Source organism: Chelonus insularis, unplaced genomic scaffold, assembly GCF_013357705.1.
Source record: "Chelonus insularis isolate UGA/USDA-ARS -01 unplaced genomic scaffold, ASM1335770v1 contig_318_pilon, whole genome shotgun sequence".
NCBI classification, from domain to species: domain Eukaryota; kingdom Metazoa; phylum Arthropoda; class Insecta; order Hymenoptera; family Braconidae; genus Chelonus; species Chelonus insularis.
In genome coordinates, this window is record NW_023276488.1 from 65,658 (window position 1) to 89,632 (window position 23,975).

General features: G+C 27.2%; 5 protein-coding genes across 10 annotated transcripts; 2 read left to right on the forward strand and 3 right to left on the reverse strand.

The window, feature by feature from the left end:
* Positions 1–428: 428 nt before the first annotated feature.
* On the reverse strand, positions 429–3,562 carry Nsun5 (Nop2/Sun-like domain containing protein 5). Its single transcript, XM_035081068.1, has 5 exons — positions 3,346–3,562; positions 2,926–3,196; positions 1,991–2,247; positions 1,798–1,913; positions 429–1,732 (listed from the first exon to the last, which is right to left on the reverse strand). The coding sequence occupies exons 1-5, from the start codon at positions 3,469–3,471 to the stop codon at positions 853–855; spliced, it is 1,650 nt and encodes a 549-aa protein (XP_034936959.1). The 5' UTR covers positions 3,472–3,562; the 3' UTR covers positions 429–852.
* Positions 3,563–3,870: 308 nt separating this feature from the next.
* LOC118065638 (mitochondrial 2-oxoglutarate/malate carrier protein-like) lies at positions 3,871–5,980 on the reverse strand. The gene is made up of 5 exons (XM_035081061.1): positions 5,537–5,980; positions 5,239–5,454; positions 5,051–5,181; positions 4,670–4,840; positions 3,871–4,579 (listed from the first exon to the last, which is right to left on the reverse strand). Exons 1-5 carry the CDS (start codon positions 5,596–5,598, stop codon positions 4,278–4,280), a joined length of 882 nt encoding a protein of 293 aa, XP_034936952.1. The 5' UTR covers positions 5,599–5,980; the 3' UTR covers positions 3,871–4,277.
* Positions 5,981–6,361: 381 nt separating this feature from the next.
* LOC118065639 (protein D2-like) lies at positions 6,362–7,494 on the forward strand. Of its 4 annotated transcripts, none has more exons than XM_035081065.1 (3): positions 6,362–6,465; positions 6,741–6,992; positions 7,058–7,494. In XM_035081065.1, exons 2-3 carry the CDS (start codon positions 6,797–6,799, stop codon positions 7,408–7,410), a joined length of 549 nt encoding a protein of 182 aa, XP_034936956.1. In that variant the 5' UTR covers positions 6,362–6,465; positions 6,741–6,796; the 3' UTR covers positions 7,411–7,494. The 4 variants fall into 4 exon arrangements, with proteins under 4 accessions (XP_034936956.1, XP_034936955.1, XP_034936954.1 ...); XM_035081064.1 differs by having other exon boundaries at positions 6,426–6,559; XM_035081063.1 differs by having other exon boundaries at positions 6,437–6,656.
* Positions 7,495–7,710: 216 nt separating this feature from the next.
* LOC118065637 (protein D2-like) lies at positions 7,711–9,072 on the forward strand. Its single transcript, XM_035081060.1, has 4 exons — positions 7,711–7,849; positions 7,970–8,079; positions 8,234–8,354; positions 8,553–9,072. Exons 1-4 carry the CDS (start codon positions 7,777–7,779, stop codon positions 8,897–8,899), a joined length of 651 nt encoding a protein of 216 aa, XP_034936951.1. The 5' UTR covers positions 7,711–7,776; the 3' UTR covers positions 8,900–9,072.
* Positions 9,073–10,037: 965 nt separating this feature from the next.
* Mgat2 (alpha-1,6-mannosyl-glycoprotein 2-beta-N-acetylglucosaminyltransferase) lies at positions 10,038–22,024 on the reverse strand. 3 transcript variants are annotated; one of them, XM_035081071.1, is made up of 10 exons: positions 17,819–18,120; positions 17,581–17,733; positions 16,645–16,674; positions 16,205–16,297; positions 15,821–16,004; positions 14,795–15,217; positions 14,190–14,499; positions 13,306–13,485; positions 11,758–12,008; positions 10,038–11,355 (listed from the first exon to the last, which is right to left on the reverse strand). In XM_035081071.1, exons 2-10 carry the CDS (start codon positions 17,615–17,617, stop codon positions 11,130–11,132), a joined length of 1,734 nt encoding a protein of 577 aa, XP_034936962.1. In that variant the 5' UTR covers positions 17,618–17,733; positions 17,819–18,120; the 3' UTR covers positions 10,038–11,129. The 3 variants fall into 3 exon arrangements, with proteins under 3 accessions (XP_034936962.1, XP_034936964.1, XP_034936965.1); XM_035081073.1 differs by lacking the exons at positions 17,581–17,733; positions 17,819–18,120 and adding an exon at positions 21,804–22,024; XM_035081074.1 differs by lacking the exon at positions 13,306–13,485 and having other exon boundaries at positions 17,581–18,119.
* Between the last annotated feature and the right edge of the window lie 1,951 nt (positions 22,025–23,975).

Below are 23,975 nucleotides of genomic sequence, written 5' to 3' on the forward strand. Positions count from 1 at the left end.
AATATAGTATAAAAAATATAAAGCATTCTTTGATAAACTATAAAATTACCTCGTTGATAAATTCCATTGGATGAGTCTTACGGTCAAGTGCATGTGCTCAGCTCATAAATTTTGTAGCTTGACGACAATTAAATTGACCTAAGATTTTAAATTGATAATAACATAGATTAAATATACACAAAGTTGACCCACTTATGATAAATCTTAAGATTTTTTCATTTCTGAAAATTTAAAATCATTTCTATAATTACATTATCATGCTAATAATCTTTAAAAACATTAATAAATTATTATCATTATTATGTAATGAAATATTATTTTTTTATACGTAGATGATAAATGTATCTAAACAACGTAAAAAATATATCATTAATAGTTATTACAGAAGAGAATTGAAAAAATTTTTTTCATTCTATGTATAAGATAATATATTATTATTCTGCTTTGTTTAATTTTTTTTTTTTTTTTTCAATAATAAAGTTTATAATTTTTTATTGATAGTAATATGTATTTTAAATCTCGAAAAATTGATAATATATTTTGTCATGACGCCAAAAACACGACAAAAATTTCTACAATAATTTGTTATAATTTTTGTTCTTTACTTTAGGAGGCACATTGTTCTGGCTTTCCATATTTTAATCCTATTTTATTTATTTTTGCTTCTATTAAAGTCGTTTTTGTTTTTAGGGATTGTTTTTCTACTATATTCGTCGTCATTAACTGAATGTTGTCTCTTTTTTTTCTGTAATTTGTTGTCTTTTGTATTATTTCCATCTGAAGTTTCTTCATGCTCCATAACTATCGATCTTTCTGCCTGACCTTTTTATTTCTACAGTTTGATATTCATTTTCAAATTGTTTTTTTTTTTTTCTTTTTTTTCATTTTATAGCCATTATCAGTATCAGTCTGTAAGTTTTCATTTAATTCTTCAATTCTTTTTCTTTTGTCATTAGTTTTTATGTTCTTCTTGTTTAATTTTTCATCTGTCGTTGCTTTCATGGGAATAATCTCGATCATGCTACTTTTCTCTTCTTTATTGTTGTAATTTTTTTTAGGTTCACTGTCATCAATGAACTTTAGTTTCAATTTGTTTTCATTATTTTTCTTCGACTGGTTACTAAAACATTTATCAATATCTAGCTGATGCTGATGGTTTTCCAAAATTACTTTATGTTTTTTGAATTCAGGAACTGGTATATCGAAGTTTCTTTCAAAGATAGCGACGAAAAATCCACTTGTTAAATCCTCATCAGATTTAGCATATAAACAGTTGTTTTTACAATTAAATTCCATAGAACTATAATTGTTCCATTTATTATGTAATAATTTTGTTATTGGTACCAATTGCCATGAATTCTTAACTCCAGCAAGAATTTCATCTATCACCATTTCATTTTCTTCAGGATAAATAGAACACGTGCTATAAACAACTTTTTTAGCTTTGGGAAAATTTGATAGTGCGTGTTTAAGCATAAATACTTGGAACGATTGTAAGCTCTTTAAACGATTTGGATCACATTTTCTATCATTTTGATCAAATTCAGGTCGATCCATGCCTGACCCTGAGCAACTAGGATCAACTAAAATAAACTCAACATCAGGACAACGTTTTGAGTCTACGTAAGATGCATTCTCATGAATCGTTTCTACAATATGAGCCTTTGTTAATTCAATGAACTGACATAATGTTTCATATCTTCTATTATTTTTTTCAATTGCATAAATTTTTCTGTAAAATATTAAAATTTTATTAAAATTGAAAATAAAAATAAATTTTTAAAGTCAAATAAATACCCTTCATTCTTCATAATAGCCGCTAAATGAGTTGTTTTCATTCCTGGTGCAGCACAGGTGTCAAGAACAACTGATCCTGGTGTTGGATTTAGTAAAAAAGATGGCAAACAGCTTGCCTGCACATTTATACATGCATATTGATCTTGATTTTCAATGAAGATATATTTGAAAAATTATAATGTAGAGGACTCACTTTATCCTGAAGTAAAATAGCACCAGTATGATATCCAGAATGATCATGAAATGTGGTGCCAGGAGCAAAAGCAATTAATTCTGGAATATGAAAATCTTGAATAAATTCCCAAGTACCCAAATTGTCCAATGATTTGAGATAAGTGTTATAATTGTTGGATCGAGGTAATTGTATATATCCATCTTCTTTGAATCCGTGAATTGCTTCATCAATATTTAATATTAATGTATTTATACGAACAAATCTTGGCTTTTTCACTGAAATAAAACAATTAATTTTAGTTTTATAGATAGTTTATTTTTAATTTTTTAATAAAAATGCATTACATGAACTTGTCAGTTTATTGTTCTTATAATAATTAATGAAAAAAGTTGTACAAAAAACACAACTTAATTAATGGAATAATAGATTTCAAAAAATTAGTTTATTAACATAAAACAATTAAATCTGCTATTTTATTCAGCTTTAGGATGATCACTATCTGTTATCTGTTGATCAGTTGAATCTGTTGGTTTTGGATCATCAGATTCTTTAAAAGCTTTATATACATAAGAAGCAATAATTAAATTTATCATTATTACAGCTGCTAAAACTGAGATCGATGTTACAGCAAAATTATCTAAGTCAGAATAAGTTCTTAAAAGGTGTTCAACACCAAAATAAGTAGCCACTGGCAAAGTGAGCATCGCAAAGGTGTAAAGAAGTAAAGTTCCTAGAACTGAAGTTGAACTCATATTGGCTTTGTCAAAAGAAACTTGTAAATTAGGCTTTTTCTCAAAGTAAAATCGAGTTAATTTGGGCCTGAGTCTTGTCTGAATATGTTTATTTCCGATAATCAAAACCATGAAGTATTTAACAGCTTAGCAATATCCTCTTCAAAGCATGCATATACTCTGAAAAAAATAAGAATTTATATTACAAAGTTTATAAATTACCTCTTTTATTAGTGAATGAATCCGATGAAGTCTGATTTATTTTATTTAATTCTTCTCTGAGTAGACTCTCATAATTTTGAATCGTTAAAACAGGCTTAGCATTTGATTTTAAAGATTGTTTCCCCCAAAATAATTCGCTAATAAGAATTCTGGCTAGCCATGGGTCCAATCGACTTTCTTTGGACAATATTTGAGTGTTCCTAATTATTTCTTCCAATTGTGATGCATGTTGGAGAGTAATTGCAGTCAAAGCATAAAGTGCTTTTACGTTCTGTATAATTGAATGATACGTTCAATAAAATACTATTTATTAATTTAATTTATGACCATTACTTGATATTTTTGACATAAATTTGTAAGAAAAATACATAATTATTGTAACAGTAATGATAAATCACGTGCTAGTGTACATAACCTTACCAAATGTTTTTGATCGTAAATTAACTGTTTTAAACTTGCTGCGTCTTCAGTGACTTGTTTAACAATATTTGCAGCTGTCTTATAAATTCTTGGAACTTTAACAGAATGAATAAAACCTCCAGACATTATTTCATTGTATTTATAAATAATAATAACACGGAATAACAAATATTTTCTTTCGTCTTATTACCAGAATGACAAAGTTCCTTTCTACTGTGGAAAGGTTTGTAACATTTGGAGTAAAATTGGGTGAGGCAAATAAGATACAGATTCCTTCGTTAGTAGTTGATGGTACAAAGATTCCGTTTTTTAATAAAAACACATTTAAACAATGTACTTGAATGTATATAATTTATTTTCTAATATGAAAAATAATAGTAGAAAATTATTTATTCTATAATTTAAATGAATATTACAAATTTAAAGATAATGTTTTTTTTAAATGATTATTCTATTATTGACATTATTATGAAAAACTATGTTTTACAATAATTGTTATTTACATAAAATAACAAATAGCATACTTTTTACACATTTATCAACAATAAATCTAAAATCGTTCCAGACGATTCAGATAATTATTTTGAGAATGTTTGAATAGAATGTTTTAGTACGATATTCATTTTACAAAAAATATATCATAAAAATAATCATACTACTGAATCGGCCTTATTGTTTGCATAATATATGATATGATCTTGAAAAATGATGATCATCTACTGTTACACTTTAAAGATTAAATTGATACTGAACATATTTTTAAAAATTATGGCGTTAATTTTGTGCTTTAAAACACTTCAGAATATATTAGTTTTTTGTTTGAGTTAGCTAATAAATGAACATTTTTATCAACTATCAAAAGAAAGAAACAAGCGCAAATTAGAAAAAATATTTTGGACATTTAATCAGTTTTAAACTATTCAAATATTTGATTAAGCATAACGCTTTTTATATGCAGATGTCATTTGTTCAAGAAATATAAAAGTGAGTACTGTATGAGGACCTAATCGAGCATAGTAAGGAATAAATCCTTTCCATAATGCAAAAATTCCTTCATTTTGCAATACTTTACCCAGAACATCTAAAGCACCAGTATATTCTGGTTTTCCATTTATCGTTTTCATATTTTGAATTCTAGTTTTTGCAATATCAACTGGCATTGAAGCCGCAGTTGTTACTAATCCTGAGATCATTGAACTTACCAAATGTAACATAATATTTTCTTCAAAGTAACCTAAGGAAATTGAATTAATTTATTGATTTAAAGTGAAAGGCGATTAACAATTTAATCATTCAAAGTTCATTGTGCTGTATAATTATTTACCAGTGTCGAGCAAAGCCTGTTTTGCTTGAGAATAAGATGCTAATTGAGCTGCATTAACTACCATTGCTCGTCCCATAGTTGGTATAGCGCCTCTCCAAAGTGTTAAAACACCTTCTTCTCGAACCATGCGAAAAAGTGCATCGAACACATTTTTATACATTCGTCTCTCCGCTATAAATTTTATAAAAAAAAAATGAATAAATATTGTGATGCAGTTTGACTCAAGTAAAATTCAACGGTCTAATTAAAAATGATTATATTTCTTAGTTTTTATTGTTAAAATATATGAATAAGATGAATACTATCTTATACAAAAAGCAAAATAAAATACACAAAATCTATATTATAAATGTTATTTTCTTTTCATAAATAATACTTTACCTAGAGGTAATCTACCATCGGCAGTCATCCTAATTAATGCAACTTCTGCTGGAGTTCCTACAAAAGCTCCTACACATCCTGCAGTCATTCCTAGAGCAGCTTTAACAATGAAACTTGGTTGTCCATCTTTCCTATGGAATGCAGTTTTTTAAAATTTCATCAAATTAATTTTTAAGTTAATGACTTACGATGCAAGCTCAAAAAGCCATGTGTAAACTCCTAATCGAGTAGTTGTGTATGTTGCCTGTCTTAATAATCCGGCAGACAGTCCTGAATACATAGCCAATATGCCTTCACTTTTAACGATTGATGATATTACACTTAAGGTCGATGTCTTTGTGCCACTCAACTGCATACGATTTTTAATTAAGTCCAAAGGTTGAACAAAACATGTTGCTGCCATTCTGTATAGAATTTTATTTTAATTAAGTAAAAAATTGAAAAAATTTATTCAATTAATGTTGATAGGAATATCATTTTATTTACCCAGATGTTCCACCAATTAGAAATTTAATGGCATTAGGAACTGTTTGCTCGCTTTTACTCATCGTTATAAATATAATTTGTTAACAATAAAAATTGAAACACCCTGGAAAATGATTATCCTCTTACGACGACGCACAAATGCCAAATGATAATTCGAAACAGCCGGGGCGCTATCAACCACTTGACGACAGAAAAAATAAAACAAAGCTTTACTTTCAATGACCTCCAAATGTCAAGTAGCCTTTATTGAAACAATTTGAAGTCACTAACAACACTGTTGAATGACGATGTAACGTATGTACCTAATCTTTTTAATTTTTGAGAAAAATATATAGGTCATTTCGTCAGCTGATTTGTTGACGATAGGCCAAATACACACAAATATAGGTGTGTATACAAATATTGTGCTTTGTATTTTCCCAGATAATTTTTTTTTCATCTTAAAGTCACTAGAAAGATTGTAACTTTACCCGTCTGGTAACAGTATTCTTCTACGCATATACATTTTTTATTGGTTTATTCTATAGAAATTCTGGAAGAATGAACTAATCAGATGTTCAGATTGAAATTTACACGCATACTTTCTGATCTGGTAATTTTTAAAATACGCGCGAAAATAATACGAATATACATATGATGCATGCAGTATGATTTAAAAGAGAACTAGCAAGATTACTCTAATAAGAATGTATAAAATGGTTGATGTATGAAAAACACTCTTTCATTACAATAACTAACATTTTAATTTACAATTTATTCTGAAAAAATTTTTATTGAAATGTATTGTATTGAAAATTACGTTATGATCGATATAATTTCATCTAGGGAGTTTTTTTGTCTTCAAGTTAACCGCATTGCCGCCCATGCCTGGAGAAAAGCCGGCAATCTAGAGCAATCTACTGAGCCTTGCTATACATATAATGTATGAGGTGAGGAAAACAGATTCTTTACAAGATTGTATCTCGGTAACAATTGTGATTCTAACATATTTCCTGCTGTCTTCAAATTTTTAGAAACAACTATGTCAGTCATTTATCATAGCGCAAGTAATAAGTTATCATTATAAGCTGTAACAACGTGTAGAAAAAATTTTTAGCGTCTAAGAGAATTGTTTTAATTAGTTGAGCAAATTTCATTAATTAATGAATAAATTATTAAAATTGAGTTATATTTTAAATTAATATATTTGCTTGTTTTTTTATAGCGAATTTTTTGAAAAATAAGACTTTCATTCAGCTCGGGTCACGTTTTTTATCAGCAATGGCACAAGATCTAAAAACTCATCAAGTTATTCCGGATGTAATTGATAACGTTCCACCATCTGTTCTCCAAGTAACATACCCTAATAATATCAAAGTTGAGATTGGCAAAGAGTTAACTCCAACTCAAGTAAAAGATAAACCACAAGTTCATTGGGATGCTGAAGCTGGAGCGTTTTACACTCTTTGCATGACTGGTAATCGATTTTAATTTAGTTAAATAAAAAGAAAAAAGCATGATAATATTGAGAATGAATTTTAGATCCTGATGCTCCTAGTCGTGCTGCTCCCAAGTTTCGCGAATGGCATCATTGGCTAGTTGGAAATATCCCAGGAAATAAAGTAGAAGAAGGAGAAGTGTTGTCAGATTATATTGGATCAGGACCACCACCAGATACTGGCTTGCATCGTTATGTTTTTCTTTTGTACAAACAACCTGGAAAATTAAGTTTTGATGAAAAACGTTTAACTAACAGAAGTGGAGAAAATCGTAATAATTTTGCAATTAGAAAATTTTCTCAGAAATACAAACTTGGTGACCCAATTGCTGGCAATATGTATCAGGCAGCTTGGGATGATTACGTTCCAATCCTTTATAAACAACTTGAAGGATAAATAAATAGATTAAATGATAAAACAAGGTCAAATAAGACATATTATGTGTAATACATAAAATTTAATAAATACTTTGATAATTAATTTTTTACTCAGCCTTTATTTACAATCAACAAAAATGAAAATTTTTTTTCAACAAATCTAATTGATGGTAGCTTATATGAATTAGTTTATCTTCTTAATATAACTATTGAAAATTGTTTTAGAAACAAAATTTATTGGACAAAATTAAATTCTAAACATAAAAAACTTTAACATCTTGTTATCTATATTTTATTGTAATGTATTTCGAACTAACCAGTGTTTGTAGATGTCCTTGTAGATTCATTGGTTCTTGCCTCTCCCAATCCACTAACGTTGAAATGAATGTCGATGCATCGAAAAAATCGTCACAAGGCTGTTGAAAGAGTTGAGAGAAAGATGAAGATTTTAGTTGCTGGTTAGAGTTAACGTATTTTTAACATATTTCCTTACTAACACTCCTAAGTTGGTTTTTATATTTAAATTGAGTTTGGAATTTTCATTGCATATTTTCATCGAGTCAAAATTTTGGTTGCAGTTTTGTTTGTCGGAGTCATAGGAGTTGTTCTAGCAGATGTCAAGACAGTGTTTGAAGAAGCAAAAATCGTTTCTGATATTTTAGATAGTGCGCCAACAAAAGAAATTGAAGTGAGTTACAAAACATTTTTCTTACCATGAAATAACATCAGATTTCTCATTTTTTATCTGTGTGAAAATATAATTAACATGACAAATTATTCATATTTCGGATATTTGTTTACTAATTAAGTTTAAAAATTAAATGTAATAATATTATTTATAGGTGAAATATGGTGAGCAAAAAGTAAATTTAGGCAATGAATTTAAACCAACAATAACTAAGGATATTCCTGAAGTACATTATGAGCATGAAGGTGGAGTTTTATATACATTAGTTTTAACAGGTAAATTTTTTAAGTAAATAATTTTTACGTTATATTATTGGAAGGTTCTTTCTAGAATGTAAATTCTATTGAAGTCCATCATTAGAAAAAATGATTACATGACTAACTTTCTCTTATTTCAAAACCTGTTTTACGTATACATATATATCCCCATTGATTTTATTAAACATAGAATGACAAATCCAATAAAATCTATAGATCCCGATGCACCAACCAGAGGATATAATCGTGAATTTCAACATTGGCTAGTGGGAAATATTCCAGAAGATAAAGTAGCTAAAGGTGAAGTTCTAACAGAATATGTAGGACCTGCCCCACCAAAAGGCTCAGGCAAACATCGGTATATTTTTCTATTATACAAACAAAACCAAGGAGCAATTACATTCGATGAACGCCGTATTGGAAATCGTGATAAAAGACGTAATAGATTTTCAATTAAAAAATTTGCTCAAAAATATAATCTTGAAGGGCCTATTGCTGGAAACTTTTTCAGAGCTGAGTATGATGATTATGTATCAACTATTCATCGTCAATTAGGGTTTTAAACAAAACTAACACATTAATGCAACATAAGTATTATAATAATTGATACCATTGAACTGCTATTGTTCAAAATGTGCAAAATGTTCAATTCAGAGCAAAATTCTTGTCTAATTAATAAAAACATATTTGTATATTATCTTATTCTGAAATAAATTTTTTTCATCTTTTTAATGTATCTAATTAAATACAATTTATCTTCTCCAATCATAATCTAGTTCCATTAAAATGCACCAGCATAACTATTAGTAGATAAATAAGCACGTAGATGGTTAAAATAATTATAGTTTCCAACTGGCTTTGTAAAACAAAAACAAAATCTAATTTATATTTATACAGAGACGGTGTAAATGTTAAATTATGGTTAAAAGTTTTGTTTCATCAAAAGTGTTGAAAGAATCATCCAATTTTTTAATTAAGGGTGAAGTGTTATCAATACTTTGGTTATAAAACAATATATTATTAATATTGATTATCTATTAACTTGATATTTTTATGATAGTCTTTGTAATAGGAGTTATTAACATCACTATGTCAGATATTGAAAGTGCATTTGAAAAATTTGTATAGTTCTTGATATTGTGGATAATGCTCCATTAAAAGAAATTAAAGTAAGTTGAGAACTTGGATATAAGACAACCTTTATTATAAAAAAATTTTCATTAATAGAATTCAGAGACAAAATGAAATGAACAAAAAGCAACTTTGGAAAAAGCAAAGCTTTACTACGGCATTTACAAAAGATCTTCCAGAAGTTTTTTATAAATATAAAATGGAGCATTTCATACGTTAGTTTTTATAAGAAAAATTTTCAATTTATTTTTCGTTTGAAAATAACGAGGAAGAATACAATTTTGTCATAATTCACATTCAAATTATTGCGATTAAATAAAATATAAATGCTGTAAAAAATTAAAAATACCCTGAATATACCAACGTAAGGAGGTGCTGCTGAAGTTCGACATTGGTAGATACTAAATATTTTAGAAAATAAAGTAATGGAAGGTAAAATTCTTACAGATTATTTAGGTCTTTAGATTATTATAAATAATTTTATAAAATGAAAAAACTAAAACTTTCTAAAGGAACATTAGTTTTTTTTCAATATAAAATGATACTATTAATAATTAATTTATCCTTTGGTGTAGCAACTTTAATATACATATATCACTTATTCTATTTTTGTTATTAAATATTTTTGTATACTAATAATATCATCATTTTTTTAATTAAATAAATTAATTATCGTTATTATCACCATTACTCTTTCTCCATTGTTGAAAAAATCTGCTCTTAATTTATAAAGTAAGTAATGTTACACAATTTTCTGTATTCGATATGGGATAAACTATTTTTTTGTATGATTTTACAAAAAACAACTAAATATAAATAACAACAACAATGCAAGTGCGTTCGTTACAATTTTATAAATACAAATGCCATCCTGCAATAATTCAATAATATTAAACAATAATTTTTACAAATGTAAGTGGTCTAAATTTTTTTGTTTATTAATTTGTAGACAATTATTTTTATGGAAATGGATATTTCAATAAATATCTCTTTGGTTTTAAACGATTTTGTCTTTTGAACAGAATATGAAATTAAATAATTATAGATATATTTTTAAGTATAATTTCATTGGATCTTTTGCAATAGATTCATAGTATCATGAAAAAAAAACAAAAATATGTTATTAATAGTTTTATGAAATATGAATTTGTTCGATAATAAACTTAACCCTTTTTTTAACGAATTCATTTTTTATCTTGAATTGAGTTATGCATAAGTAAATTTTTTTTAATAAAAAATACTTTCTATATAATTACAGTATTTTCAAATAGACTATTAAATAAAAATTTTCTAGTTTTCATTATTTTAACGAATCAAATGACTAGAATCAAATTTATGGCATATTTTTTTGAGAATTTAAAATTCTTATAATAATAATTATTGAGCTCTCCTACAAAATAATGAATTTTTTTGCATAATCATCAATTATTCCTATAATATCATCACATTTAGTTACTCCTAAAAAAATCCTAGCAACGTTAACTTTTTTTATAGCACTTGTGCGTTAATTTTTATGATAAAGAATTGTATTATAACCCTGATAAAAATAATAATTTGTTGAAAAAACATAAGAATTTATAGTTTTAATTAAATAATCAGTCAAAAATTATTTATACAAAACTCATAGTCTTTATCTGAAATATTTCCCTCTCCTAAATATTTTCATAATACGTAATCTGAATTTACTGTCATATTCCGGCAAAGTTCATGATCACGTATATCACCCCATCCACCATTACCTTTCCTCAATTTGTTTTTTTTTGTAACTCCAGCGATAGTTAAAGTCAATTCTGAAGGAAACATATGAGCACGAGCTGACTTGAGAACTTGTTGCACTTTAGCAATCACAGCCGTGGATTCGCAATTATTTTTCTTATGATGAACACCACTGTTTATTTATAAATATCTTTATTTAAGTATATTTAAAAAAATTAATGCTCGCTATTATATACTAAAAGAAAAAATTTTTAGCATCAAGTCAATATGTGGTAGTTAGATGATCAAATAAATAATTATTTATGCTGAATAAATGATTAATTAAATAAAATATTTCATTTCTGTTTAGTAAATTATTTACTTAGCACTATTGATTATTTACTTGATCCTAAAGTAGTCATATACCTATTTGATGGTTTCATTTTTTTCTTTTAGTGAATTAGGCAACCAGGTAAATATTTATTTTTAATAGAAATATCTATTTACTTATTTTATTTTTGCTGTTGCCTTACAGAATAGCTCTCATTATATTTTTTTTTAAATAAAATAATAACAATAACAATAAAAAATTTACCATTCTCCGATATGAAAAACTCTAGGAGCTCTCATCATCATAGTTATAAGTCCAGATTCAATTCTAGGAGCAGCTCCAGCACCTCTACTTGGTGGAAGACACGTTTGTGCCACATATTGGAGACTCCAATCCCAATTATAATCATCATAAGAACAAAATTGGGATGCACACTTCCGTAATTTATTCCATGTTACTCGATTGAACGCCATTCCCATATTATGCTTGCTTGAAATCCAAGGAATGACTTCTGCCTATTTAAATTTAAAAAAAACAAGTTAACACATTGATTGTTACACTAAATAATTGTTGTAATAAATTTTTGTAATTTATGTTATTATTCTTAACTAATCAAATTTTATTATTATTATTATTATTATTATTAAATAATGTAAAGTTCGCATGCAATTTATTGCAGTTCCTGCTGCAAGATCAGATGAATTATAATAATAAAATGCTAATTAAACTAAATAAAACGTGTAATAGACAATAAAAAAAATTTTAATCTGACCTTGAGGCAGTGCGAAATCTTGGAGTAAAATTAAAAAAATCAAGCATTCTTGTAATATGACTACCATTCATATAGTACATCATGGATAATTGAAAATGATACATATAAATTAATCTAATAACATATTAAGAGGCAATCACGACCAACTACGAAGCTCAAGTAAAAGAAGAACAGATCATGCGTTGGGTCACATTTCATATAGAATCTTATAATTCATACCTATAGACAAATAATTTGAGAAATAAATATAATTATATTTATGTACATTAAGAGAAAAGAAGATCATCACAAATAAAATATCAGCCATCAATAGATCATAATTTTTTAATTAAAAAATAATGATTTTACGCTATTCTTTACAATAAATATATTTTATCATACCCACGCGGAAAGTTCACTTTTCCATTAAAATAGGATTGAACTTTCTACGCAGGTATGACGAAAGATCATATTCAGCCCTAAGGAGGACAATTAGACTAGCTTAAATCACGTGCTTACTACCCTCACTTTCAGCTCGGGTTGTAATTTTACACGTGGTTTGAGCTAGACTACTTTCCCTTCCTAGGTGTGAAATGTACTATTTCTGACTATGAGGTACTAGGACTAAATATTTTTCTCTCCGAATGTACTGAGGATAAATATATTAAGCAATTGAATGTAAACTTTCGGTGATTATAACGACGAAAATTAGTAAATATAATAAACCAACTACAAATTTCGTATGCACACCTTAAATAGCATTTAAGGACTTATAACGTCATCATTATCATTGTTAACATTTCCTGTTGTTATTAACATTTATTTAATATATGCATATTTATTGTTTGATAAAAAGAAAAATATCTTAATTAAATTGTTGCATTAATAGAACAAATCAAAAACCAATGTATGCTCTTTTTTTTGAAGTCTGTTTTAAAAATTGATTAGTTAGATTTTATCATCAAAAGATGTGCATATTTTACTTAGATATGGGCTTTACATATCTACAAAATTTTAAAAAATCTCAAGGCTGAACATTGACGACAGAAGTGAGGGTAGACCTTCTGATAGTGACTGTAGAGAGATGGTAAAAGTTGAAAGGACCATGTTGTCATCTTGCTATTAAGAATAACTGAATCACTGGATTGACGTAGTTGTTGCTGTTGTTGTTGCATTAGGCCGCCATGTCTTTCTAAGCCACGGATGAGTTCCTTTTGTAGTGCTCCGTTGACACCAAGATACTGAGGCATTGATATGGTGCGTGTGATAGGTTATTAAGATCAAGATTGTGAGATTGCATTAAAGCATCAAAGGTTCTAAATTGAGCTAATGCTATTCTTGATTGCTGTTACGTGATTTATCTGATCCGATGATTGATTGAGCCAAGATTTCGCGATAAATGCGCGATTTGAATAATCGTAATAGTTGCTATTGCATTCAAAGCTTTTCTTAAATGCCTGAATACATTCATTTTGTTCTTACTCAAATATGTACATGTTTTATCCTTTATATTATTCATAGATTATATGCTATTAACAATGAATTGAAAGAAAATGAAATTATAATGTAATAGTAGCAATGATTTAGTAATGAAATTATTGTTAGTTCAAAAATTATAAAAATTACTAGGCTGTGTAGAAAAACATTGTCGATAATTGTTTTATATGAGTTTTAATATTTCTTTTGATAAATATTATATGAAAGAATTCATTATTTCATAAATTAATGATTTATAATGCATTACTAGTTGGGTATATCTTTTTTTAGAGTTATAATTGACAATGACTAATTCTAACTCAATTTTTTTTCTGCTAAAAGATTAAATTTAAAATACATTTTTGATTAAAGGGAAGTTTTTATTGTAAGTTTTGCCAGTAAAAAAATAGTAAATATGAATGTATTCAGATTTGTTGGAATAAAAAAACTGTAAATAAAATGAAATTACCTTTTTACTTAAATCTGCATAGTAATTGTAAGTTTTTAGGTAAGTGCCTAAAGATAGAACATTACAACGTTCACAGCTATGTTTACACGTTTGTTCCATGAGCTTTAAAACATGAAGAAAATCTTCAGCAACGTAATGATCTTCTTCAAGGAATAAAACCATTCCTGTATGATTTCGTGTGACATTTAGCTGATCAAAAACGCGATTTGCCTTCCACCACCAGTGATGTTTAGTTTGTGTGAATTTCGCTTCACGGTAGTGTCCGTAAAGGTCTGGATGTTGAGCATTAATACATTTTAAGGCCAAAGCTCTGAAAATAATTGAGTGAAAAATGTTAATTGAGTCCATAAATGTACTTAAAAAAAATTTTTTTATTTTTTTAATAATTATTAAACAGTTAATTTCTTCATTTATTATTGGAATTAGTTGAACCATTTTTGTCGATTTATCTACATTGTTAGAAATTCTAACCGTCTGGTTTGTAGCGACCATATCTGTTAAGAACTTTTCAAATTTTTCGTTTTTCTATTTTAAAATTAATTATTTGAATCAAATTATTTAATGAATTATCAATGGACTTTGATGTAGTATATTGAAAAACTTACTGATCTTTGTCAATATTTCGAGGACAGTCATTTGGATCTTCACCTGGGAAGATGTGAGGATGAGTTTGAATGCTATAAGGATAAAATATTTGCATCACCCGACAAAAATCTACACTTTGAATAAGATAATTGATATCTGGATGCCAGACATCATGACTAAATATTAGTAGAACGTGCTCGATTCCTTTAGCTTGAGCTAAAGATACTATTAAATGCCTCAAGTATGTAAGTCTTGAATGCACTTGAACAACAATAATCGGTGCATCTGAAGGAAGAGGGCCAAAAATTTCTTCATTATATATTTTTTGTTCAGAATTTAATCTTTTTATACTTTTTTGAATTTGTGAAATGTTTAATACTCCAAAAGCTCCAAAAGTTCCATTAAAATTTTGGCCTGAGGAATTTCCACGGTCTTTAAGAAATCTGAAATTTTTTATTCTTAATTAATTACGATTAATTGTTATACATGTTAACAAATATATCATGTAATCTTAACACAATTCCATTATTTTTTATTATCATAAATTTTGAAGTAAAATATTTTAGTAATTATATGTTAATACGTTTCAATATTTATTTCATCATTTGTGAAACACGAGTAATATTTACATTTCCAATGAATGCATACAAAGCTTATAAACTCATGTCAAATTAACATATGCGCACATGAGAAACCGAAATTTGGATAAATAATTTAATAAATAGATATACATAGAGCATAATAACTTCCTCTACCAGAGAATTAATAAATCTAAATTGATTTAAAATGATTTAAGTAATCAAAGTATAAAAAAAATCTTGACTAATATGAATCAAATTTAAATTAATTTATTTTAGTTTAGAATCGGAATAATATTTCCATATTCAATTCGGTAAGTCAAATAATTTATTCTCTTATTGATTTATGATTTGTTAAAGATTTGGAACACCAATTGATAATTATTCAAACTTATTAAATATTAGATATTTATAGACTTATGTAATTGGAAATTTGACATAATGGAATTCTCAGTAAGAATGAATTACCTTTGTAACTCTTGGGGTACAAGAGCGTAGATACTTTCGTTTATCAATGGTTGGCTTAATGAATTACGACCAGTTAAACTGATAACATGCAATTGAAGCCATAAAAATGTCGCCAAAAATACAAATGCTAATGTTCTCAGGAGTGTTCCACGTCCTGATCTTACTCCTCCAACTACTGTAACTCCTATTACATATAAAATTACAATACAATCAATTTTATTTAATTATTGAAAAATGATAAATAAAAAGTATTAAAAATAGTAATATAATTTATCGTTATAGTTGTTAAATAGTGTGTGTTAATCTAGCATCTGCGTTGATTTGAAAAAAGCACGTACAAAAAAAAATATAAAATTAGAGAATTAAGAGAAAAAATTAAATTACCTCGTACACATCCGGATTTTTTTCTTGTGTGAATTGAAGAAACAGAGTAAGGTTTAACGAGTCCACGTTCCACGTAGGACGTGTTCGGTTTTCCTATGTAGAAATAAATAAAATAAAACAAAGTAAAATAAAAAATACTTATTCAAATTATTATAGAGTGATAAAAGAGTAATGGTTCTACATAGGTAAGAAATTATTAAATATTCTAAGGTGTATAAAAGCATGTATGTAATAGTGAGTATTAAATTACAGGTTGTTACGAATGAAATTTAAATAATGGGGAACAAAATAAACAATGAGAATAACTGATAATTAAGTACTGATATGCCATATACTGGTAGCCTACGCTGCAAAGTTATTCTAGGGTGATATTGTGTTTAATAATAAAGTTCGATTGTGATGATTAATTATCAATAATTAGACACTAAATTATTACTCACCTCTCATACTGGCATATCGAGTTGATGTTTCTGAAATAAATGAAAAATATAAATTTAACCTTTCGTTAAATAAAAAATAACCAATAAGTGACTAACACATGGCCGAGGTCACTAGCGATTGCCGTCAGATGAGGAAAGAATGAAAATAAATTTTTTTGATCTTCTGCCAAAAGAAATTGTACGAATTTCAAGAAGATACTGTCACGATAATAATTTTTTCACAGCTGTATAATCGTCAATGAATAATTATGTCAAAAAGTGTCGGTCAAGTGTTTCTTATTTATTGATTTATTATTTATGATAATTTATTTTGATCAATGACAAATTATTTTCATTTTTACACTGTTTCCGTTTATCATTAACAATATGTCCGTGATCCTTTTTTCAATTTTATTGATTTACATTATGGTAATTTTTGTGTAATTGCCATATATATTTGCAGTCTTTGACAATTTCCTATTAAATTGAAAAATATACGATATGTGAGTTTGATGAATTTTTCATGAAGTTATTTTATAATAAGAATGTACATCAATGTTTATGTTAATAATTTATGATAGAATAATTATTAGAGCTAAGGAAAAATATTTATTTATGAACTACTTATCAAATAGCGGAATAGAATAATAAACAATCATTGACTGAGTAATAATACCCTTTGTTTACTACTTATGCTAAAAATAATGAAAATTCGATTAGCCATATAATATAACTGAGTTTAAAATGGAGAACAGTATTTAAAGATGTGTGATGAAGAAAAAACGAATTTTTTTTGTTGTTTTTTTTAAAGAGAAAAGCAATAAATAAGAAACTTTTTTGTCAAACATATTGGACTCAGAATATTTGAGAAAATAAAATTAATTTAATCGTCATTTTTCTTGGTTTTTTTGATCAAATATTTTTAAAAAGCCACGATCAAGTAGTGATGTTGCTTACCGAATAGTTGCAATTTATTTTCTTTAAGCTTTTCCATATTTTTGTTTACTTCACAATACTACAAAAACTTCAAAACTTCTTTAAAAATATCGTCATGATCGTCATGATACTTATATCACTTGAGTATTGATCATGACAAAGTTAGTTTGGCATCTTGACAATTAAATTAAATCACGATTATTAAATGTAAATTATAGAGATTAAATTATTTTAAATAATTCCAATAAAAGGATATTACAAATTTGGTATAATAAATCTAATTAGCAGTATATGAGGCTGATTTAAGTAAATCTAAAAAAGTGAAAGCACAAACTGATTGTTTTTTGTTATGCTATGAAATATTAGATTTATTTTTCAAGATCCTTGTCAACGTGTACTCGTTAGATGCTAAATAGGTAACCGGAATGATGTAAAGACTTGTTCAGTCTATTTTGCACTGAATAAAGACTTTACCATCATCTAATGCTGAACGAGTGGGAGTCTGTAGAGATCTATTAGTGGTAAGAGTTCACGTGGCGTTCATAGTCCACGTGGATTGGAGGATTATTTGTGTGTAGTGGGATTGTAAAACATTTTTGTACTTGCAAAATATGATAAATCATTACATGATAATTTATTAAGTCCATCTTACTAATTGTTATTTAATTGAAATAACGATCCTTGTCGATAATTAGATTTTTTTCAAAATTGCTCAAGGAGTGTAATACTTTCAACTTATTATATTACTTTTGTTTTGAACATATTGAAATAATTATCTAATTAAAATTCATGAAATTAATTGATTTAATGAATAAAAGAATTAATCTTTCAGCTTAAAATGATTGGTTATTTTAATTTCTGTAAGAGCATAGTCTTGCCTTTTTTGGAAGCGATACTTTTATTTATTACCAAATACTCTTAATTATTTATTTTGTTAAATATTGAATAAAGGAAAGTTATTTTTGCAAGCTACTTGCATTCTTGAAGATATATTTAAAATGTTAGATTTTATTTTGAAAACTGTTAAAAATTTTACAAATATATTTTATCTAGTTTACTTCTATCTGATAAGTATTAGAAATTTTAAAAATTTAAATAAAAATAACTATTTATTTTTTTATGTATAATGTCAATAAATATTTATTTAAGTGATAGTTACTTTTTTATTGAAATCGTAAAAGTATTTTATAAAAATATTGATTTTTACTTATAATCTACTCTTAAAAAATTTTTTTCATTTTTTTTTTAAAGTCAGTTTCGTAGTTAAACAATCATAAAACATCAATCATAATTTTGCAAATAATTTCATACGCCTATTTTTTGTTAAAGCCAATTATATCTCTTAATAATTTCGTTGCAGATTAATAAAATATTCGAGCATTGATTTGCTAGTGTTTTCAGGATGCCAAAATCATTGAAAACATGAGAATGTGCACTTTGCCCTTTCATCAAGTTATTTGATCAGTGAAATATGCTTTAGAATCATAAGATTATTGATCGTGGAAAAAACTAAAGGTTTATCTAAGATCTTCATTGATCTTCTATGTATGTATAAATATTAATGTTCATTTATAAAGAACCATTCTTTACGTTTAATAACGAAAGAGGCTTTTTAGTAGTAGCCTTGTCTATGTCAGCTTCTTTTATCAATTGATGATCGACAAGCAGTCTTATCCTAAAAAGCATCTTTTGTTTTTTTCGGCATTGTTTTTTTGCCGCAATACGACATTATTGAGCTACTTGAACTTTTTTGATTTTGTTAGTTGCAAGAAAATGTATAGCAGATTCTAGTCGCATTGAAATTCAGCCGACGCAAGATATTGCAATTGGAGATGATCCAAACGTGAGAATAAGTGTAGGCGTTTGAAAAAAATACATCCTGCTAACTAAGCCTTCAAAACATAGTGGAAAGTGATTGGCTAATTTAACTTTCGTTGTGTAATCAGATAGTTTTATTTTCACCTTGATATATTTTGTTAATAAATTAGCACCACTAAATATTTTACTGTTGGAAAAAATGTTACTCAATTATTCATTGTTTTTATCAGCTTGTTTTGTGCTTTGAGATGATTAAAATCTCCATTCATGTTTCGTGATGTTTTTTGAAATTAATGATTCATATTTACTCTAATATAGAGTTCTCTTTGAATATGAATGTAAGGAGATTTTTTTTAGTTATAACTGGGTGGCAGTTTATACCATATTATCATTAGTATTTGACACTATCATCATCTGAACATTCTACAGTTTAAATAATCTGTGGGCGTGTTATTTTATCATTAAAAATTCAAAAGATAACAGAGATGAAAAATGACATTTTTTAAGCTAAGATATTAACTTAAATATATTTTGCTTTCCTTTTAGAACATTGTACTTGCTGTGAACGACTAGGTCGAACATTACTACAATATGAAAATTAGTTTTTTTAAGAGAAAAAAATAACTCTTCATGTTAGTATAAATATAAATATTTTTTAATTTCAAAGTGATTTATTTGATTTTCATTCATGCTTGATTAAAATTCACACTTGACAATTCTTTGATATAACTTGCTCTAGGTTTTATTATAGAAATATTCAAAAGTTTAACGTTGATGTTGATCAATAATAAAATACGTTTAAATAACAAATAGTGATAAATTTTTAATATATTAATAATATTTCTAGTAAAAAATAATTTACCAGTGAAACAATGTATTTTTGGGAAACCATGTGGGAAATAGTGTTGACATTTCTATTAAGTAAAATCAATAATAAATATAAACGGTTTAACACGTTTGAAAAGTATATCTGAAATGAAATTGTACAGGAATAAATTAATAACAGATTAAAGAAAAAGATTTCATATTTTTAAATATAAAATATAATATTGATAATTCACTGCAGCAATTACTACGAATCTCGATAAATAAGCATGAATAGGAATAGTAAATTTCATAAATATGATCTTTCATTATATCTGATGTAATAAGCTCAATTAGTTTATATGGCTATATCTATAAATATTATTGTCAAAATAAAAACTTCAACTTGCTTAATATATTTTTCAATGTGATATTCGAGATTGATTGGATTGGTCGACAGAACGGGATAAATTTTAGTAAAATTGCAAGTGTAATACGGAAACTCATTTCTGACTGTGATGGCCTCGGAAATAGATAGTTACGAAAATTCCATAAAAAAATGTCCTGTGTATTTTGCAGTGAAACTAAAAAAAAACTCCATAAGAATTATTGTTTAAAAATTAATAGTCTATAAGAATTAACACTCAATACTTTTTACATATATGCGTAAATTAATATACTTGAATTGACAACATATCGTCAAGGGTAACTGCTTTTAATTTTTTTCAGAAAAGTAGAGATTTCTATCTAATGAAAATATTCAAAATAAAAGTTTGTTCAATTTTATATTATTCTAAATAAATTGCTATCTTTAATAAATAATATATAACATTTGTAAAGAAAATTGCAATGATTATACGGTTATTTAAATACATGAAAAGATATTAATAACACATAAAGTTTCTATTGGTTTAACTACACGAACTGTTCGATAAATCGATTGTTTTCCTAGATACTTATTGTATATTACATTCATTTTTAATACGTCCTTGTTTGGGTACTTGGATAATCGATTTCTCGTCTGTTTCGTCTTTGTAGAATTAAATTGTTTTTTATTGTACTTAAATTTAGGGGAATATTTTACAATTTTTATTGAAATAAAGATAGCGTGATTGACGTGAATATAATAAACTGTTAAGTTACTGTGTTAAATTATGTTAGAGATGAATAATGTGGTGCAAGCAAAAATGGCATACTATTCGATAGATAATGAGGAAGAGCCTAATTTATAACAGTAATTATATAATTTTTATCTTGATTTTTTCTGAGCTGAAATGATAAATATCTCACTATAAACTAAGAAAAAAATATTCACATTTAATTTGTATAATTTGATGGTATTAGAAAGTTTCTTTAAGAAGAATTTTAAATAAAAAGTCACAGAAGTGAACTAAAGTAGCACAAAGGTACTAGCACAAATAATGAGACTATACCCTAGTAAAACAATTTGATGGTGTTACTTTAATTAAATATTTGTTGACAGTTAAATTTGGAATGTTCTTTAGAAAATATGTGTATAAATTATCTTGATGTTCTGTTTATTGAATTTTATTAATGTTTATCTAAACATTTGATGATATCCATTTAGTGTCATTTAATTGCACTAAATTCTTATAACTTACGAATTAGCCTGCACAATCACGACGAGTCTTGAATTGAACAGACATGCCGCAGAGAAATTCTAGCTATTGTCATCAAAATCTTGTGAATACAACATTGCATTTTGATTGAACACTGATATAATGAGCTATTAATAACTAGCTCTTACATGAGTTATGAAAAAAACACGGTTATCTGTTATGTGGAAAGAAAATTAAAGGAATACACACACATAACTTATGAATCTACATTACAAATGAACTAGTGGCTGGTTAGATGCTCCCCCAATCGACTCCACCCTCGCTAAAATAAAAGCTTATACCTACGCCATCTCTCGTAACAAATCCAATTTTATCGACTAATGATATATTCAAATAAACAAAAGGTACAAAAATACAAAAGATACCTTAGTATTCTTGGCTGTAGGTATAACGAATTGTATGCTTATCGAAACATCTGATGGTACAATAATAAATGCTCGCTACAATATCGGTAAGTTTCAAAAAGCGGTTTTTTTTAAGATATAAGGGAATTTTTTCTATAAAGATAGAAATCGATTTTTTCTGCTATAAATCTTTTGAATATTTAGAAACACAATAATGTTCATGATAGAATAAAGTAAGGAATTTAGGGTAAAAATGTACCTGAACAGTTGTAAATAAGGATTTAAATGGGGAAATCATTTGAAACATAAAAGTACTATGAAAAAGTCAAAGTTTTCTTTCAAAGTTTTGGTAATTTATAATTAGATTTGTACATCTTCGTTCCAAAGAAAACTAGTTTCGTCTATTTTAAAGTATCTTTACGTGATTTTTAAAGTTTTCAGCGGATTTTCCCATTTTAATTCTCATTTAAGAGAGTTCAGGTACATTATTGCCCTACATTTCTGCCTTTATTCTATCATAGATTTTATTGCATTCTCTAAGGTTGGCAAGGCAATTATAATTGTCAAAGGCTAAAGTTTGACCACTTAGACTGAAAAATATAAGATAAAGAGAAAGTTAGTCATTTCCAGAAAAGTGCTTCGTCACTGTTACTCTAAACCGTTGATTTAAAATATTATATATTAAAATTCGAAAAATCGGAAATTGAATTTAAGTGAAAAATAATTATTATAAAAAAAATTTTTTTTTTTAATTGATCTCATATTGGTGCGTTGGTAATGCTTTACCATGTGCACTGTTCTAATCATTGATCATTATTAAGATTTAGTACGCGTGACGCTAATCTGCTCAAAACATTAAAAAATCTAATTTTTATCGCCGTCGTTTGGCTGATGGAGGCAAGCAATCCTCCCAATTCTCGTTAAATTTAAATTTACTAATATAATTTATTAAAAATTCGGACGTTACCGGCGCGTTAATACTGTTTAAAATTGATTGAGTAGTCTTACATGAATTTAGAAAATATTTATCGGTTCTTTCGCGCATAAATACCCAACGACCGTTCTTGAAACTACATTCAATTATTTTGTTATCGAGCTTTTCTATTTCTCTAGTAACCGGAATAAAACTATATGGTTCGGTTAAACCCCAAACATATAAATGATAAATTTTTCGTGATAAAATACCCATACCTGATTCGACGACTATTTTCAACTTGAAATCCACTGAATTCAACGATAGCGGCTTCCACTTCAAGACGGTTGCTGCAGGTCCAGGGATGTAGGGCTCCTCCGAACGCTGGAAGATCAGGCCGTCTGCTTCATGACCCAATTGTTTCACAAATTTTTCACTTAGCAAACTGTTCACTTGTGTAATATCCCAAAATTGCTTCTGACGAATAGAAAAGGGTTCTCGATCTCGTCGTATTCAGCCTCCTATCACTTCTTTCTCGATAATAGCATATCGCTCAACAAAGAATAAGTCTGTCGATACATCTTTACCATCACACATGATAATATCAAAAACTAAGTACCTAGGATATTTGGTACCATTTACTTCATCAATAACCATTTCTCCATCTAATAAAGTATTTTTCAGAGTTCTTGAAACATCTTCACAGTGTGGAAAAGCCAATCCGGATACCTCAAAGACACTATTATTTCTATCAATAAAAAATACTTCATTGTTTGCTTGAATAAACATCATATATCTAGTACCATCAGCTTTCCATGATACTTGGTATGGTCTGATATTAAATTGAATAATGTTATTCTGATCCATAGAGACAGGTTGGGAACCAGGAAAACCATT

What these genes read in the sequence shown, in the direction of transcription:
- LOC118065639 (XM_035081062.1), top strand. Translation starts at nt 6,558, where the DNA reads ATGTCAGTCATTTATCATAGCGCAA. An exon ending in AGTCATTTATCATAGCGCAA is followed by an intron (nt 6,583 to 6,740) that starts GTAATAAGTTAT and finishes GTTTTTTTATAG; the next exon opens with CGAATTTTTTGAAAAATAAG. An exon ending in TTACACTCTTTGCATGACTG is followed by an intron (nt 6,993 to 7,057) that starts GTAATCGATTTT and finishes AATGAATTTTAG; the next exon opens with ATCCTGATGCTCCTAGTCGT.
- Nsun5 (XM_035081068.1), bottom strand. Translation starts at nt 3,471, where the DNA reads ATGTCTGGAGGTTTTATTCATTCTGTTAAAGTTCCAAGAATTTATAAG. An exon ending in CTATTTTACTTCAGGATAAA is followed by an intron (nt 1,914 to 1,990) that starts GTGAGTCCTCTA and finishes ATAAATGTGCAG; the next exon opens with GCAAGCTGTTTGCCATCTTT. An exon ending in GCTATTATGAAGAATGAAGG is followed by an intron (nt 1,733 to 1,797) that starts GTATTTATTTGA and finishes AATATTTTACAG; the next exon opens with AAAAATTTATGCAATTGAAA.
- LOC118065637 (XM_035081060.1), top strand. Translation starts at nt 7,777, where the DNA reads ATGTCGATGCATCGAAAAAATCGTCACAAGGCTGTTGAAAGAGTTGAG. An exon ending in GATGAAGATTTTAGTTGCTG is followed by an intron (nt 7,850 to 7,969) that starts GTTAGAGTTAAC and finishes TTTTGGTTGCAG; the next exon opens with TTTTGTTTGTCGGAGTCATA. An exon ending in CGCCAACAAAAGAAATTGAA is followed by an intron (nt 8,080 to 8,233) that starts GTGAGTTACAAA and finishes TATTATTTATAG; the next exon opens with GTGAAATATGGTGAGCAAAA.
- LOC118065638 (XM_035081061.1), bottom strand. Translation starts at nt 5,598, where the DNA reads ATGAGTAAAAGCGAGCAAACAGTTCCTAATGCCATTAAATTTCTAATT. An exon ending in TGGCTTTTTGAGCTTGCATC is followed by an intron (nt 5,182 to 5,238) that starts GTAAGTCATTAA and finishes TGCATTCCATAG; the next exon opens with GAAAGATGGACAACCAAGTT. An exon ending in ACAGGCTTTGCTCGACACTG is followed by an intron (nt 4,580 to 4,669) that starts GTAAATAATTAT and finishes CAATTTCCTTAG; the next exon opens with GTTACTTTGAAGAAAATATT.
- Mgat2 (XM_035081071.1), bottom strand. Translation starts at nt 17,617, where the DNA reads ATGGAAAAGCTTAAAGAAAATAAATTGCAACTATTCG. An exon ending in AAAATCCGGATGTGTACGAG is followed by an intron (nt 16,005 to 16,204) that starts GTAATTTAATTT and finishes TATATGTAATAG; the next exon opens with GAGTTACAGTAGTTGGAGGA. An exon ending in CGAAATATTGACAAAGATCA is followed by an intron (nt 14,500 to 14,794) that starts GTAAGTTTTTCA and finishes AATTATTTTCAG; the next exon opens with AGCTTTGGCCTTAAAATGTA.